Consider the following 13,242-nt stretch of genomic DNA (forward strand, 5'->3'; position numbering starts at 1 on the left):
ATGAAATTTTATAGGTGTTATAATATTCCATATTTTTATATTTTCAAACCTTATTACATGGGATACTTGTCCCAAACATAGGGATAAAGACAATATCTTCAAGTACAGGATAGTCATTGTATTGATTGCCAATGATTATGTGTATACTTCTGTACATAATAAATATTGTATCATTTTACAGAGCACCAGCTGAAAGCTTGTTTCCTCTGGTTTTGGCTTTTTCCTTGGATAAAATAAATAGAACCTCTCATCTTCTACAAAATATGTCTTTAATATTTCGAGTACCAAATTGTCTAAATGAGTCACTAGTAAAAGATCTCATTTATATTTCTCTACCAACTAAATTGACTCATCCTAATTATGACTGTACCAAAGGTGTCGGTTGTACAGTACTTCTTACAGGATGAAACTGGGAAGCATCTGTACTATATCACACCTTCATGTACAGCCGTGAACCTCAGCAGGTGAGATTTTTGTGTGGTTAAAATGTAATGAAATTGTGTCTCCATTGGTGCCTTTGATAAGATGCACAAAAGGGTGTAAAGAGGAGACTGGTCTTACTGTCCTTATGTCAGACTGGTAGTTCAATGGTGTTATTCAGATACTTGTTGGGGATCTGGAATTTCTCTGAGTGAAATGGGGATAAGAGGAGAAGTAACAGGTAAGGGGGATTTCTAGAACTTTTTACAGATAAAATGTGTTTACAAGTTCTAAAAAGTACATGCTACCTCATGCTGTTCCTTGTGTACTAGGTCCTCGATCATACTTATGGGCCTTTCAAGCCTCTCCTGAATGACCTTGTACAATTTTTCTATATTTATCAGATGGCCCATGAGGATACATCTCTTGCCATGGCCCTCGTTGCCTTCTTACTTTATTTAAACTGCAACTGGGTAGGGCTGGCCATCTCTGACAATGAACAGGGTACACAACTTCTCTCAGATTTGAAAAGAGAAATGGAAAAGAATATAGTCTGCTTTGCCTTTGTGAACATGATCTCAGTGAACATGGAAGTATACATGTCAAAAGCTGACATGTATTATAACCAAATCATGACATCATCCACAGATGTTGTTATCCTTTATGGTGACACAGACAGTACTCTTGCTGTGGCCTTTAGAATGTGGGAATCTCTAGGTATACAAAGAACATGGATCACCACCTCACAGTGGGATGTTCCTACAAGTAAGAGAGATCTCACACTTGACCCATTCCATGGGACTCTTACTTTTGAACACCACCATGGTAAGATTTCAGGTTTAAAAAATTTTGTCCAGATATTGAACCCTCTCAAATACTCAGATAAATACCTGGCAAGCCAGGGCTGGATGAACTTTAACTGTGAATCCTTAGGATCTAACTGTAAGACAATGAAGAACTGCTCATCCAATGCCATATCAGAATGGCTAATGGCACAGACTTTTGACATGGCCCTCAGTGATAGCATTTATGACATATACAATGCTGCATATGTTTTGGCCCATGTCTTTCGTGAGATGCTTCTTCAAGAGGTAGAAAATCAGCCAATTGACAATGAGAAAAAACGTGATCATAGCTGCTCAAAGGTAGGGTTTCTTCTAGTGGATTATACATGATATTATCAATGTCATAGTTTTTCAGAGTCTCTCAGATGATTAACTGAGCCAACTAGGATGGTTTCCCCAAAACCTAGGTTTCTAAATGTTTTTATGCTGTCACAATGAATCTAGAGCTTTGTGTAGAATTTAATACATAGGTCTTGGAATGAAAGACACCATTTATCAGTGAAAATAAGTGACTCTGTAACAGAGCAACTGAATATAATCATTCCTGTTCTAATACTGGAGAGATAGTCTCTTCTCATTAATTGTTACCATGATGAAGAGATGAATGTTTGTTCATTAATTCTGAAAATTGAGGTAATAAGTTCAGGGGATTGTTTTCTCAATTGATTCTCCCCAAATGTAGTCTCTGTTCACCTTCCCCAAAGGCTTAGTGTAATTACACAGAAAGAGTTCTGCGAATCAGTTTATTACACACACACACTCATTTTTCTGACTGTATTTGTGTTTCTATGTGTGTTTCTGTGTGTCTGTGTATATATCTCTGTTTATGTGTGTGCACAAATGTGTGTGCACTTGTGTGTATGTGTTTATGTGTTTGTGTGTTTCTGTCCATCTGACTATCTGTCTTTTTGTAGAAGTGAGCATAAGTTATATGTGTTTCAATGCACATTTTGTGTTTGTTTCTGGTTATGTGAATGTTTCTGATTGTATTTGTCAGTGCATGTGTCTGTGTGTACTGTGTTTCTGTATATTGGATTGCACATATGTATATATCTCTTGCTCTGTGTGTGTTTTTGTCTGTATCTCCTTGATATTGTGAGCATAAATGTGTTTTGGTGTCAATGTCTCTCTATGTGAATGTTTGTATCTCATTATGTCTCCCTTTGTGTATTTGTCTGTGCATGTGTGTGTCTATGTATGTGTTTGGTATATGTCTGTACTTGTGTGTCTTTTTGGGTGTATATGTTTGTCTGTGCCTGTATGCTCTGATGTGTGTCTGGACATGTATGTTAAGGTGTGTGTAAACAAATATGTGGCTATATTATGTGAATATCTCTATATAGATGTGGCTCTCTCTTTTGCAGATCCTTGTGTGTGTTTGTGTGTTGCACATGTATGTTTGATGTATATGTGTTTTTCTAATCTTGTGTTTCTTAGTTTCCTTTCAGCAAACTAAAATTATGCAAACATTATGACAAATTAATATATCATATTGATTTCATTGAAAATTTCTACCTGATCCCTTCAATAAACTTGCTTTTCAGATACAATCATTATACATTTTCTCCAACATAAAGGGCATATGGAGTATATTATACTGTCTGTTTTTCAGATGCACTCCTTGATGAGAAAGACCCACTTCACTAGACCTAATGGAGACAAAGTGACCATAAACAAGAAAGAAAAAGTTCAGAAAGAGTATGACATTTTCTACATTTGGAATCTCCCACATGATTTTGAACTTAAGGTGAAGATAGGAAAGTTTAGCCTAGATTTTCCAACTGGTCAACAGCTGCATTTATCTGAAGACATGCTAGAGTGGGCCACAGGAAGTCGACAGGTGGGTTGAAAGAACTGTACTGATTTCCATTCCATACCAGTAAACACTGTGTGTTTAGTTGGTCCATTTATGCTTTTTTATAAATTAGTGAAATGAAATAAATTGTCACATAAGGAACCTACTTCTAGTCTCCTATGTTACGTTTCTTATTTTCCTATTTCTTATGTGACCTTTTGTTAGTCCTTTGAGGAGTTCATGCAATAGTTACACTGTATTTTACTATCAAAGAACTGTGGGTTTTGTTTTTTAATAGGAATATGAAACAACTTTTGACCACTTATTATAATATTTCCAGAAAAGTGAGCAATAGACTCATGGTACCATTATTATTACCATATAGTGATTTCCTCACTTATTATGAATTTGTGATAAAAAAAAGTTAAAGAGACTGAGGCTAAGTGTAATGATGTAGTAAATTAAAAATCCAAAGGCATTAGAAAACAAACTCATCATGTCTTTTAATTTTAATTATTTTCTTATATTAATTTTTTATTTTATTTATGTTACATTCCAGCCCTAGCCCCATCCCTTGTGCCCTTCCAGGCACATCCTCTCTCCTCCTTCCCCCTATGCCCCTTCTCTAGTCCTCAGAGAGGGGAACCCTTCTCCCCTACTCACTGACCCCAGCCTATCAAGCATCATAAGGACTGCCTGCATACTCTTCTTCTGTGAGGTGATAAGGTACCCCATCAGGGGGACATGTTCAATGAGAAAGCAACAGTTTTATTTTATATGTTTGCTTAAACCTCTGACACAGAGTCTCTAAATTGTCAACCCTTCTAATCAGAAATTCATAATTTTTGATACATATTAAATGTTCTATGAATTATTACTTTGTATTTTATTTCCTTTTTATATGTTATTGGTTTTCTGTCTGGATATATGCCCATGCAACACTGGTGTATGTGGTATATATGGACATTAGAAGGGTGATGCATATTCATGGTAATGTCAGACAGCTAGATATGCAAAACGGGTGCAAGAAATCAATTGTTATTCACAGTTTTTCCATGACTCAGCTCTAAATTATGACATGTAAAGAAACAGTTCACTACAGTATCCTTGCTTGGTCCTCTTAATTGTTGTATAGTTCATTCAAACTAAGGAAGTAGTATCTAGTTTCCTTCTCTGTGTTTGGAGGTATTGGTAGTAATATATTTTTGCTGTGCAGAAATTTGTGAATAAAAAATTCCATCATATCTTCAGGGTATGTTATAGGTGTGAATTCTGAAGTGGTTTCTTTTAGGGTATTCTATTCGAACTATACAAGCACAAAGTTGTTTAAAATTTAAAGATGTTAAGTCCAGGAATTCTGGTTGCTCATGTACTCTGGCATTTGCAGTTAATAGTCCTTCTCAGATTGATACGGGGAATCATTGTTATGTATAGGAACACAGGATCTGAAGTTTAGCTACTGAAATACATATGTATTAAAAGGCAGCAGTGAAATATCACGTGTGTTCTAAACACAGCTTGATTGAGTATTACAAAAACATGCACCGGAATAATACTCAATACTAAAAAAAATAGACCCATTGTTCTGCTCCCAGTAATGCATATGATGATACATGCTAACTAACAAACATAAAAATGATGATATCAAATCTACCTAGCTCAAAATGTGACAGTCATAGTCTTAAATGAGAGTATGTTCAGTGATATGCTTAATATATGATTCAAAGAATGATTATTTGAATGTTCTATGAAAAGTGAGAAGAAGTGACATAAATTACCTTGGGAATGATAAAAGGGATCACAAAACCTAACATAAAATAAGTCACTGAAAAAGCATGAGAAAAAGGAATTCCATGAAAGTACAAAATAATAAAAATATTCAAACCGAAAATATGTAAAGAAAAAATAAAATAAATGAAATAAAATTCTTAATTAAAAAATCTCAGCAAGACAATAGTTCGAGATAAAGACAGGATGGCAAAGCTAGAATGTTAGGCATAATATTAGAAAATTCAGACTATAACAAGAGTAAAACAAAACATAAGAGTCAAAATATAGGAGACTTGAGGGTTCCTGATTAAAAGAATAGATTTACAGTCCAGAGTCACAAGGGGAAAAGAAGGACCCACTCAAATCATCAACACTATATCCAGTATAATGTAATCATAAATTTCAAGTGAGATGTTTGCCCATCGAGATAGAACAGTCATTTATATAGCAAACATTTAAGATCACTAAATGAACACACCTTGGCATATTTAACTTTAAATTTATTTTGTAACAAAGACATTACTTTGAAGGCTGAAGTACAGAAGACTCTGTCATAGCAAATTCCCATCTGTATATCAGTCAATGTCACTATGGACATTCTTACAGGAGGAGAGTAAGAGTGATGTATTTCAAACATTTAACAGCCAACCACAGTAACTAAAACAGAAAAGTTATTCCTCATAATAGAAGGATACAGAGCAGAATTCAATAATAGACACAATCACAGGAATTTATAAGCACAGAAAAATTACCATGAAAGATGCTAGTTGAACCACTTCACATGATGAATGCAAGGATCAAAGGAACAGATAGAAAGCACTAAGCTCCAGACAAAAAGCAGCTATTAGAAAAAGATCAAATACTACACTATCAACAAGTAGACAATATTCGCCAAATAATCTACAATAATAATTTATTGTTAATGATCACATTCTCTAATAAAAATCCATAGACAACAAGATTGGTTCAATAAGACAACAACAACACCCCAAAAATGTTTTGTTACTTCCATGGTAAAAATGTTATTTTTAACCTGAATGGAATCCTTCTATAAAAATGTGGGTGATACATCCTTATGAAGTGGAAACAAAGAAACAAACAAAGAAAATCCATGAAAACATTCACTTTTATGGACATGGATGGATTAATTCTTACATAAGCACCTATCAAGACAGTTCAACAACACACCAAAATGTTTGTTCTCTACACCCAAGTGTGTTTCACTCAGATATGCAAGTCTGAATAAAAAAATACAGTTAAATGAGATAAGTCATGTAAATACACTCTAAGATGGAATTATATGATTATAAAAAATATTCATAAATTTATTATAAAGTCCATTATCTCTTCAGAGTAAAAAGAGAAACATGTCAGAATACAAAGAACAGGTAATATCTTGATAGAATAAATATTTTATGGCAAGCTGACTGAAAGCTTTGTACTAGATGGAGGGGAAAATATAAAAAAATTTTCAATTAAACTAAGAATGAAGCCAGGTATGTGTGGCCCATGTTTTAAAACAAACAGTTTGTTGGCAGATTTAGAAGATTCTCTGTTGATATGTGACCACTTTGGACTAGATAGCTAATCCAAGGCTGGCAGTGAGACATAGAGACCACTCCTTAACATATTGCACAGAAATAGGGCAGGAATATCCAGTCTCCACTATTCTTTAAAATGGTCATTAAAATCTTACCAAGTGCATAGCCAGAGATTTTGATAGATACTGGGACTTCCTATTGGTACTCTAGGTGAGAGAGGTAAGGATGAATGGTGAAATAGAAAGACCCAGCGTGTCCTAGAAATCAACAAGAAGACAATTAAGGCTGGCAGATCTGGACCCAGGCGGGTCAGCTAAAAATACTGTACCAACAAAGGACAATGCATGTAGTAAACCTAGAACCCCTATCCAGATCTAGCCGATGGACACCACAACCTCCACAACTGTGTGGATAGCAGGGACTGACTCAGTCATGAACTCTGTATCCCCTACTTGACCACTTCCTCTTGGTGGGGAGACCTGTTCATGCTCAGAAGAAAAGTAAGCAGGCTCCCAGGAAAAGACCTGATAGGCTGTGATCTTTATTTTCTTTAATTTTTATTTTTAATTTTCTTAATTTATGTGCGTTGGTTTCAGATCTTGGAGTTACAGACGGTTGTGAGCTGCCATGTGGGTGCTGGGAATTGAACCTAGGTCCTTTAGAAGAGCAGGCAGTGCTCTTAACCATTGAGCCATCTCTCCAGCCTGGGACTGTTATCTTATAGTAGAGAGGAAGGTCCCTTTCTGTCACAAACCTGGGAGAGAGGAATAGGATGAAAGTGGGAGGGATGGGGAATTGAAAGATACAAGTGAGGGGATAAAAATGAGATTTAACCTGAATAAATTTCTTCAATAAAGTAATATTTCCATGTGCCAATATAACTGTGACAATATATTTTAAAAACAGAGAAAATGTCCAATTATAAGTGAGTATATACCATTTGAGTCTTTCTGCTTCCGGTTAACTTACTCAGTATGATCATTTCTAGTTCCTTCCATTTGTCCACATATTTTGGGAATTCCTTGTTTTTAATAGCTGAGAAGTATTCTATAGTGTAGATGTATCACACTTTCTTTACTCATGTTTCTACTAAGAACTACTTAGACTTTTCCCAGGTTCTGGCTATTATGAAGAAGGCTGCTATGAACATGGTTGAGGATATGCCCTTGTGTGCTAGAGCATCTTCTACGTATATTCCAATGAGTGGAATTGCTGGATCTCAATTTTCTGAGATAGATTTCCAAAGTGGTTGTTCAAGTTTGCATGCCCACCAGCAATAAAGAAGTTTTCCCCTCTCTCCACATCCCCACCAGCATGTGATATCAGTTGAATTTTTGATCTTAGCCATTCTGATGGTTGTGAGATGGAACCTCTGAGTTGTTTTGATTTGCATTTCCCTGATGACTAAAGTCATATATACTCACATATAATTGGACACTAGCCCAAGGGGAGTGTCTCATGGAAGTCTTCACTTATCAGGAAAATGAGACAGATGTGAAGACATCCTCTTGGGGCTCTAGGTGAGAGAAATATGGGAGAATGGAGAAATAGAAGTATCCAGAGGGCCCTAGAAACCTACAAGAAAAACATTATGATGGGCCGATCTGGGCCCCAGGGTTCGGCTCAAACTATGGCACCAAGCAAGGACAATATGTGCAGTAATCATCAAAGCCCATCCTAGATCTAGAGAATCGACAGGGCATTTTCCACAGTGGAGTGTAGAGCAGGGACTAAGTTTTACATGAACTCTAGTGCCCCAATTTAATCTGGTTTCTTTGATGGGGAGGCCTGGTGGTACTCAGAGGAAGGATAACAGGATTTCAAAAAGACACTTGATACTCTATGATCTTATAGAGGGGCAGAAGGTCCCCCTCAATCACAGACATAGGGGAGGACACTAGGGTGAAAGTGAGAGGGATGGAGGAGCGTTAGGATGCAAGGGATGGGATAACAATTTAGAATTGAGATATTTCCCATTTTAGATGTGTTTTAGTCCTATCTTGCTAAGTCATTGCTTTGATTAAACGTTGGCCAAGGACAAAGTGAGGAGGAATGGTTGCTTTGGCTCATGGGTTATAGACAAGGGAAGACAAGGAAAGACCTTGGACACTGAAATTAAGCACAGGCCCTTGAGCCCTGTGTCATTTCTCACACATGCTTGCTTAGCAAGAGCATTCCCTTTAGTAGACTGGGCATGCCTACAATGAATACCAAGTAGTAAAATGCATTAGTGTTAGAAAGACAGGCTATTCTGATAGGGAGAATTTCTCAGGAAAGGTTCATTCCATGTTCCCTATCTATTTACTGGACTTTGTGTCAGCTTGATGTAAATCAACAAGAAGACCAGGTAGCAAGCTCTGTAGTGTCTGCACAAAGTACACTAAAATTCTGTTTCCACAGTGTCTAAAATTTGGTAAAGAACTCCACTTTTCATCAACTTGTTTTAATATATTCACAAGTTTGGCATTATATAAAGTGCTAACTGACATGTGGTACCTCAGCTTCTGTATATAAAATAAGCTTATTGATATCTCAACATCCTAATATAATATTGCTATGAATGGAGTAGGTAAAACTTAATATGAATTTTATTTCCTCAGATGGTGACCTCTGTATGTAGTGCTGACTGTCGTCCTGGATTCAGAAAATTCAGGCAGGAGGGAATGTCAGCCTGCTGTTTTATTTGTATCCACTGCCTGGAAAATGAAATTTCTAATGGAACAAGTGAGTGTTTGCTGCTGTGGTAACTTTACATTGATAATCCTCTCAACCAACAAAAGGATGCTGAAGGAGTCTAAAAAGCAACCTCAAAAATAAAATATAACTTTTTCTCTGTTATCAGTCATAGGAATGCAAACACTAACAATGTCATAACAAGAAAAAAACCGTTTTGCCTAGATGTATATTTTGATTCAATTTCTGCCACATCGTATTTTCTCTAAGAAACAAAATCTAACTGTAGTGTGAACACATTCTGTGTGAGATCTGTCCTTGTTATTAATTTCTCATATAACTAAACGTATAACAGATTCCAGTCCCAAAGTTTTAATCTGTGTATTTATTCTTTTGCATGCATATATGTGTCCCTACATATGTTTATGTACACTGCATATGCACAGAATCTAACAGAGGACAGAATATGTCACCAGATCTGACGGACTGTGTAATGGAGGTGTTAGTAAGCAAGTCTGTATGCTTAGAAAAATTAGTGTAGAGATAAAAAATTACTTGCAAAATTATCGGAAACTGCTTAGTATGAGACCGAATTTGTGTGATTTGTAGAGGCCCATTTTATTTTACCCCCTTCTTTATTTTAATTTATTCTGATTATATCCCAATTGTTATTCCCGCACCCATTTTCAAATGTCTGATGTAATTTTTTCTAGGAGTGTGAGGATAATTGTTCATGGTGTCTTATGTCAAATATTTTATAAATAGAGTCCAATTAATAATTTCATGAAAGAATAGATTAGAATGCTTTTGTACTGAAAACAATTAGTCACAAACAGTAACATTTTATTGCAACCTACAAAGCCAGTTTAGTAAAATGATTATATATTTATTTGGCTAGATAGAAATGGACAATGAATAGTTTTTCCACATTTGCCTGTCATACTATGCAATGAAATTAAGTTCTTAAAAGACATTTCTGGCCAATAGCATGGCTCAACATTTAAATCATTTGCCTCTAAGACTGATAGCTGGAGTTCATCCTCAGGACCCATAGAGGAAGAGGAGGCAAAGAACTCTCAGAAATAGCTTCTGAAATCTATGCGCTCAAATGACATCCATAATTATTAAACAAACTGTAATAAAATTGTTTTAAATGTAAAACTGAATAAGAACTAATGGTAATTACATCAAAACAGAAAATGTTAATATTATTTATAGGTGTGTGTGTGTGTGTGTGTGTGTGTGTGATGTGTTGGTGTGTGTACATAAGGGCAGATGTAGGTGAGAGGCAACTAGTACCTCTACAATTAATTTGCAGCTGTTGTGAAACACCTCACACAGGTTCTGGGAACTGAACTCAGGATTTTTTTTGGTGAGAACATTTGCTGGGCATGGTGGCACATGCCTTTAATCCCAGCACTCGGGAGGCAGAGGCAGGTGGATCTCTGTGAGTTCAAGGCCAGCCTGGTCTACAAAGCGAGTCCAGGACAGTGAAGGCTACACAGAGAAACCTTGACCTGAAAAAAACCAACAAAACAAAACAAAACAAAAAACAAAAAACAAAAAAAAATCTAGGTCATTTTTGTATGTGGGTTTTTATTTTACTTTTCCCATGCTTCTTATCAATATATATATTAACCTCAGAGTATAGTCACAAAGTCTGGGTCTCAAGAGATTGAAATGAGGGAAGTAGGAATGTGCTGGATGCTTCCCATGAAGGTGGAGTCAAGATGAAGGGCTTTGTAGTGCTCAGTCTGTAGAGAGGTTTCTACCTTCAGTGATAGAGCTAGTGCTTCTCATGATCAAGACTCAGGAATTTTTTCTCAATACTGCCAGATTAGAACATAAGTAAGGACATATTAATCATAATTTTCAATTTTCTACAGTTTTAAATCCTTTATATTACATTTATATACCGGTAAACTGTACTTCTCATACTTACATTCCTACTTCTTCCAAATGATTACTAAATTTTTCAGCACATCTGATACATTTATTTGGACACACTAATATAAATAATAAGAATTAATAAATAGAATCATTGGTGTACAGCAATGTCCTTCAATTATATTATCAGCAATAAAATGGGGGCATTGCAAAGCTTTCACAACAGACTTATTGAAATATATTGTCAATAAACTGCTGAAGCTGCACAAACAAATCTTTCCTTTCTCATTCAGACATGGATCAGTGTGTGAAGTGCCCAGAGGACCAGTATGCCAACACAGAGCAGAATCATTGCATCCACAAAGCTGTGATCTTTCTGAGCTTTGAAGACCCCTTGGGGATGGCTCTGGCCTTACTTGCCTTGGGCTTCTCTGCCTTCACAGCTCTGGTTCTTGGGGTATTTTTGAAGCACAATGACACGGCCATTGTGAATGCCAATAACCGTGCTCTCAGCTACATCTTACTCGTATCACTCATGTTCTGTTCCCTCTGTTCCTTGCTCTTCATTGGCCGTCCAAACTCAGTCTCCTGTATCCTGCAGCAAATCACATTTGGAACTGTATTCACTGTGGCTATTTCCAGTGTGTTGGCCAAAACAATCACAGTGGTTCTGGCCTTCAAAGTCACAGCTCGTGGAAGAAGGATGAGGTTCATTCTGATTTCAGGAACACTTAACTACATCATTCCTCTCTGTACACTCATCCAAATTATTCTCTGTTCAATCTGGCTAGGAGCTTCTCCTCCCTCTGTTAAAACTGATGCACACTCTGAGCATGGCCAGATTATTATTGTCTGCCACAAGGGTTCTGTTATAGCATTTTACTGTGTCCTAGGATACTTAGGCTTCCTGGCCCTGGGAAGCTTCATTTTGGCTTTCTTGGCCAGGAACCTGCCTGACACATTCAATGAAGCCAAGTTCCTGACATTCAGCATGCTGGTGTTTTGCACTGTGTGGATCACTTTCCTCCCTGTCTACCATAGCACCAAGAGCAAGGTCATGGTGGCTGTGGAGATTTTTTCCATCATGGCTTCCAGTGCAGGGATGCTGGGATGCATCTTTGTTCCCAAGTGCTACATCATTTTATTGAGGCCAGACAAAAATTCTCTTCCAAAGATCAGGGAGAAATCATATCCCTAAAGTCATATTTCATGAATACTTTGTGCTCAATTAATTTGTTTACTCAATTTACATCCTGATTGTAGATCCCATCCTTTCTCTCCTTCCAGTCCCATCCTCCCTCCCTTTCTCCATCCCCTCTCCCCTATGCCTCAGATTAGTGGAGACCCCCTTCTTATGCACCCCACCTCTCCAAGTTGCATCAGGACATAACATGTCCTCTTCCCCTGGGGCCTAGACAGATAGTCCGACAAGGAGGAAGTAGACAAAAATCTGGTATCACAATACATGTCAGCAACTCACCCTATACTTCTTACTAGAGGACACACATGAAACCTGAGCTGCCCATCATCTACATCTGTGTAGGAGGCATAGGTCCAGTAATGCATGGTACTTGGTTGCTGCCTCAGTCTCAGCAAGCCACTAAGTGCCTTGGTTAGCGGGCTCTTTTGGTCTTTTTGTGGAGCTTGTGCCACTTCAAAGTCTCTTTCTCCTTCCTCCCCATTGTTCTACAAGACGTCCTATTACCACTCAATGTTTGGATATGAGTCTCAGCATTTGTTTTCAACCTGTGTTTGGCAGAGCCTCTCAGAGGACAACACAGTTAGGCTTCTGTATACAAGCATAGGAGAGTATCATTAATAATCTCAGTGGTTGGCTCTGTCCATGGCCTGTGTCTTGGTTTGTGCCAGGTAGTCTGACTGGTAAATGAATTCTAACTCACAAATACAAAGTTAGTATATAACCACCAAATATTAGGCTACAGTGCATGATCTGTCTCTTCTTAGAATGATGCTCACTGCTTCCTCTAATGATGATGCATAGCAGTATCATGCCTATTAGAGTTGTCTATGTTGTCCATATAATCTTGCACTGATCTACTTATTTCACAATTTATAACAATTGGGACATAGTGTACAGTGTAAATATTCTTTTGTTCTTTAGAATAAAAAGTGTTCAAAACAAAATCAAACTTCTTTTAATATCTGGGTGAATGACTTTGATGCCAATGGAATGGTGATTAAAAAATTTAGGAAGTTTGTGGGAGAGTGAACTCATGTTTGTGCATGAAGGTAAAACAATTTTCCTCCTTAAGGGGGATGGTAAGGGAATCTTGATGTAATCCAAGGAAGT

At 37.0% G+C, this 13,242-nt stretch overlaps 1 protein-coding gene across 1 annotated transcript; it reads left to right on the forward strand.

The window, feature by feature from the left end:
• Positions 1-1,427: 1,427 nt before the first annotated feature.
• On the forward strand, positions 1,428-12,129 carry LOC311590882 (vomeronasal type-2 receptor 116-like; the record flags this gene model as incomplete). Its single annotated transcript, XM_084770182.1, has 3 exons — positions 1,428-1,565; positions 8,972-9,095; positions 11,225-12,129. 3 exons carry the CDS (start codon positions 1,428-1,430, stop codon positions 12,127-12,129), a joined length of 1,167 nt encoding a protein of 388 aa, XP_084626308.1.
• Between the last annotated feature and the right edge of the window lie 1,113 nt (positions 12,130-13,242).

Source organism: Acomys minous (assembly GCF_964271855.1).
Source record: "Acomys minous genome assembly, chromosome: 20".
NCBI lineage: Eukaryota > Metazoa > Chordata > Mammalia > Rodentia > Muridae > Acomys > Acomys minous.